Raw genomic sequence first — 5191 nt, forward strand, 5'->3', positions numbered from 1 at the left:
TGGGCCGCCCGGCCCGGCCGCGGAGGGACCGGAGCTCCCGCCCGCCGGGCCCGCCCCCGCCGCTAAAGCCACGTGTCCGGGGCAGCGCCGGCCCCCGCGGCTGCCTCTGCCTGCGGGGCTCGGGCAGCGCCTGCCCGGGGCTCCTGGGGCCAGGGCAGGGCCTGCGCCCCTCTCAGCCTCCTGCTCACAGACCCTGGCTCGCTCAGAGGACACGCAGCGTTCCCTCCCTGTTTCCCCCACAGCCCTTGCTGCTGTTCCTGGCTTCCCCTGAGTCTCTGCTGTGTTGCCCCTTGGGCCCCAGGCACCTTCTCAGCAGCTGGTGGAGTGGTAAGTCACAGAAGAGGGATGCCAGCCCTGGTAGATGGCTGCAGAGGATGTTAAATGCGTTGGTATTTGGCTATTCTCTCTCTGGTTTCTCTTGACCACTCCAGTCTGTTGCTCCTGATCCCACCACAACCTGTTTGCTCCTTGCACACTCTCATATGACCTTCCTGGGACTCCCAGCAGCTGAGCTGGGGCTCTGTAAGGTTGCTTCTCTGGGTTACAGCAGTGGCAGTCTGAGTGCAGACCTGCCAGCTAGGCACCTTGTTATCCCATGATACCCCATTTGCTTTTGCCCAGCCTGCAGTTTTAAAGACTACTTTCCTCTCACAATTTGCTGAAGCTTCCTTTCTCTTGGATCTGCTTCCAACTTTCTCTCCTGCTGCCTCTATGGACCCCCTCTTCAGCAAGTCCTGTGGGCTGTTTTCTTCCAAACAGCAGCACTCCCCAGCAGTGCTTCTTGTCCTTGGGCAGGGAAGCTCCCTGTCCTCTGTGCTGTCCTGTAGCTGTGCCTTTTCTGCCAAGTGAATTACATACACAAAGGGCCCAGAACAAACTGGTGCTTGCCTTTGGACCTGTTTTCTTACTGAAGATACCTGTGTGTCTCCAGCATTTTTTTAGGCTGCCACAACACAAGCTGCTTTGTGCTGTCTTTCACATGGGTGCTACCCTAACCCAACTGCTTTGTGAATTCCTGTCCTGTTTGGTAAAGTTGCCTCCTTGATAGTAAGGAACCTGAGGATAGCCAAGATGTCCTCACAGGCAGAGAAATGATTCACTGTGCAAGCCCAGCAGCTGAAAATGGCTTTAAAGAAATGAGAAACTGAACATGGCTTCAAAGAAATGAGAAACGAGACAGGAGGTAGTGTTTACCACAGCACAGCTGGGACCTGCCACCACCTGCTCCAGCTAAGGTTGATGTCTTGTACTGGGACAATCTCACATCTGGGGCTAGGTTTTTGTTCGTTTTCCTTCATTTTTTATTGGCTCACCAACTCTCAAACTGCTTCTACACAATAGCATCAGCATAAAATATATTTTGTTTAGATCAAACCTTTTTATAACTACATGAACTGGAAGACTGGAAGGAACGTGGTTGAGGAATGTCTCTTAGTAACACTGATCGTTGGTGTTAGAGGCAGGGTTGCTGTGGTGCTGTTGTCTTCAGATGCAGTGTGGGCTGAGAGGGGTAAAATATCAGTGCTGTCATCTAATGCAGAGGAAGCAACATTGCTGTGTCTTTTTGGGTAACTTGGAAAATAGCCTGCTCTGCTGCTGTTCATCTGGGGCAGTAACTGCAGTTAAGCCCTGCCATTATTGGATTGTTGTTGGAAGAGGGAAGTACTTTTTTTTCTGTGGGTGGGTGGGTGGTGGGGACTAGTCCAGAACACAGAAATGCTGCAGCTGAAAACGTGGCTGGCTTGGAGCTTCTCCCTGAGAGTGTGCCATGTTTCCCTCTAGTGGACTTGTCTCACAGTGGAAACTTTGGCCTACAAAAACCAATTAACAGGAGTTCAAGGGGAAATTACTTTGAATAAGAACCTGGGGGTACCCCTAAACCAGTATATGTACATTGAAGTGGTGCATGGTTTTATTATAATGTGGAGTAGTGAGGAGTTGGGAGACAGCAGCATAAGAGATCAGAGGCGATGTGTTATTAAACCTGACTGACTGTTGTATTCTGCATATTTTTTGAGTTGTGGTTCACTTTTCTACAGAAAGACTGAATTGACTTGGAGACCATTTTCTCTTATGTACAATGATAAAGGAAAAATCTCTCTGCTTTGAGGCCTGTTTCTAAGAAAGTAAAGGCATCTGTTTTTCACCAGTAGGTGGTTCACTGCATCTTTGTTTCACTGGTTCCATTCACTTGCCCTCTACTCCCTCTGCAAGCTCTCTTCCCAGCTGAATATTGGTGTTATATTTTTACAGCACATTGATAATTTATACCAGTCCATTCAACAAAACATGAAGACTAAAACCAAAGGGAAGAAACAAAGGCAAACTGTTGACAAAGAAGCATTTTCCGAAGAGCCAGCCATGAGAAAAAAGGAACTGGTGAAATGCTTGCGACGCAAAGAAAGGAGGAGTGGGGCAAATAAAGAGAGCAGCAAGATCCCCACAGCCAGAGCCAAGCGTCCTTGGAGCAGTAAGGACAGGCTGTTGAGGAGGCTGGAAAGCAACGAGCGCGAGAGGCAGAGAATGCACAAGCTCAACAACGCCTTCCAGGCCTTGCGGGAGGTGATCCCTCACGTGAGAGCCGAGAACAAACTTTCCAAAATAGAGACTCTCACGCTGGCCAAAAATTACATTAAATCCTTGACCTCCATTATACTCAATATGTCCAATGGACACTTTCCAGCAGTGGAAGGGATGGGAGGAACCTGGGGATCCAAATTGTACCAGCATTATCAGCAGCAGCATGGGGAGGATGACCAGGAGGAACATCTACAGAAATATTCCACATAGATTGATAACTTCAGCCAAAACACTGACTGCCAGCTCCTACTGTCATTATTTTTCCTTCTTACATCATAATGTGTCATAACCTAGAGGTTTCAAGAGATTATTTTTGCCTCCAGTCTCTCCTTTTTTTTTCTTAAAAAGACAAACAGGTAACACTCATGGCTACTGTTTTTATATGGCACGTTAAAAAATTATCTTAAACCCTCAGAATTTTTCAGAGTATAATGAATGTATTTGTGTGGTGTGCCAGGGTCTGGAAACCTATCCTGTAACACTGGAGTTGACTTGAAAATAGTGATTTAATAACTTCTGAAAATTAACCTACTTGGAGTAGAGTGAGTTGAGTCTTTAAGGTCTGTGTCACCCTAGTTCCTTGGAGGTTGTTGAGAATCTTGGCTGCAGCTCTGTTCACCAGCCTTTCAATGACTCATCTGTGTTAAAGAGAAGATTAAAATTGACAGAATTTGACTGACTTGGTGACTGAAGTGGCACATATGGGAAATTGGTCACCAAATCTGAATATTTATATTGATATTTAACCTCTGTGGATCTGCCCTGGTAATTTTGACCCTTGCAAGGCATAAAAACATCTTTTGATGCAAACATCTGCAAAGCTTTCTTAGATTGTAAGCTCTCTAGAGTAAGGACAGTTCTGATCTGTGTTTCCAGAGCATCTGGCCTCATGGAGATTTTCTTTAGTGGGTGTCTGGGTGCCCCTGTATTACAAATAATAAATAAGGGACAAATTATTTAATTTTTGCCAAGACAATGATAAAAATGCTTTAGTATAGTTTTAAGTTAGACAATGCACTGGCCAGTTTAAATTACTTGCTAATGAAGCCTGTGATGTGATCAGGTTCTTTCTGGGTTAGTGTTAGATTCTGATACTATAAAACAATAAATGAAGCAGAAACTCTTCAAAAAGGAAAACGAGCTCTTTTTTTCCCCATCCCCTCTATCCCCTTCAGTGGTAGAAGTTTTATGTCACTGAGGAACTCTCATTTCCTCCTGTATGCTCATACCTGGGGCACCTGAAGCTGGAGTGGCCTCAGTTGGAAGTGTGGTGCCCATGGAGCCCCTGTGTCACAGCTTCCCCCTCCCCAACGTGCTCCATGGAACAGGAGGCTGCTGCTCCGTGCTGTGGTGGCACAGGAAACATTTGGCACCTCATGCATCACTAGGATTGATCATGGTTTGTGGCATGGTCCTTTTCCCGCAGACGAGGGCGGTCCAAGGAGGAATGGGGGCTGAGGAAAGTTTTCTCAGATCCATCACAAAACGATTGTGCTGCATTGTGCAGTTTGGAATGGGTTTGTAGTTTGCTGCAGCACAGCTGAGGGGATGACAATGTAATTCAGAGTGAAAGGTGAGTTTTCCCACACAGGCTGGTAAGGGATGTGAATTATTTTTCTCCACCACAGCAGTCCATAGCTATGATGTAGAACAACACCATCGTTTATTCATGTGGTTGCCTTACTGCAGAAAGCATTTGGATCCTGCCTCAGCCAGAATTTTCTTAGTGGTTGAACTGTTTTCACATTAAAATAAATTTGATTAAGCCTTTCTTGTACTCAAGTGTTAGTGAAAGAATTGCAGAGTCTCTTAGAGATTTAACTTGCCACTACAGTGCTGGATCTTACTCCATTCACCAGCTGCCCCATGTGGGTAAATTAATCCTCAGTGTACTTTATACACTGATTACAATGGGTCAGCCAGTAACACCAAGGCCTTTTCTTCCAGTTATTCCACTCAGCAACTCTTCAGGTAAGAAATGTTCACGTTATTTGATTATTTCTCACCCTCTAGGTCAGTGCAAACTGTGGCTCTGTGTGTCACACAGGAAGTGATGACCAAGCATTTGTAGATTATGGTAATTTTTTTGTAGGATTCTTCGTCATTATCTGAGAGTTTCCAGCTAGTAAACATCCCTGGAATGCTTCTGTGGGATAGTTATGTTTGAACTGGTGTTTGATTTCATTGGTGGAAACAGGGAACCAGCAAGTTTAAAATCCAGTATTTTAACAGTGCTGTTGATGAAGGATTGCAGTTTAAGAACCAAGTATGCTGGTATTGCTCCTAAACATACAGAGTTCAATGCTTGGGCATTTTTGCTTGGGCTTGGGCCTATTTTTGACTTTCTGCAACCAGAGGCATTTCAAATATTATGCCCAAAATGACACATCATATATATATATGTAGCTGTAAATACAGCAGCCAAGGAGGCAGGTGAAAGTTAGTTCTTTCTAGACCCCTTCTCTGAACACTGCCATTCCTAAGGCACAGTGAGGCTGAGGACAGGCATTTTTATGGAATTACAACTGCTAGTTCCACAGTGGTACTTTGTAGCAAAGTGCTGTGTTCTTGGATATGTCAAAAGGGATTTTGTAAGAAGCCTTTTTTTCCT

General features: G+C 45.5%; 1 protein-coding gene across 2 annotated transcripts; it reads left to right on the forward strand.

The window, feature by feature from the left end:
• Window positions 1-66: 66 nt before the first annotated feature.
• BHLHA15 (basic helix-loop-helix family member a15) lies at window positions 67-3717 on the forward strand. 2 transcript variants are annotated; one of them, XM_015642487.2, is made up of 3 exons: window positions 72-327; window positions 2040-2149; window positions 2254-3717. In XM_015642487.2, exon 3 carries the CDS (start codon window positions 2290-2292, stop codon window positions 2788-2790), a length of 501 nt encoding a protein of 166 aa, XP_015497973.1. In that variant the 5' UTR covers window positions 72-327; window positions 2040-2149; window positions 2254-2289; the 3' UTR covers window positions 2791-3717. The 2 variants fall into 2 exon arrangements, with proteins under 2 accessions (XP_015497972.1, XP_015497973.1); XM_015642486.1 differs by lacking the exon at window positions 2040-2149 and having other exon boundaries at window positions 67-327.
• The last annotated feature ends 1474 nt before the right edge of the window (window positions 3718-5191 follow it).

Source organism: Parus major, chromosome 14, assembly GCF_001522545.3.
Source record: "Parus major isolate Abel chromosome 14, Parus_major1.1, whole genome shotgun sequence".
NCBI classification, from domain to species: domain Eukaryota; kingdom Metazoa; phylum Chordata; class Aves; order Passeriformes; family Paridae; genus Parus; species Parus major.

What these genes read in the sequence shown, in the direction of transcription:
- BHLHA15 (XM_015642486.1), top strand. Translation starts at nt 2,290, where the DNA reads ATGAAGACTAAAACCAAAGGGAAGAAACAAAGGCAAACTGTTGACAAA.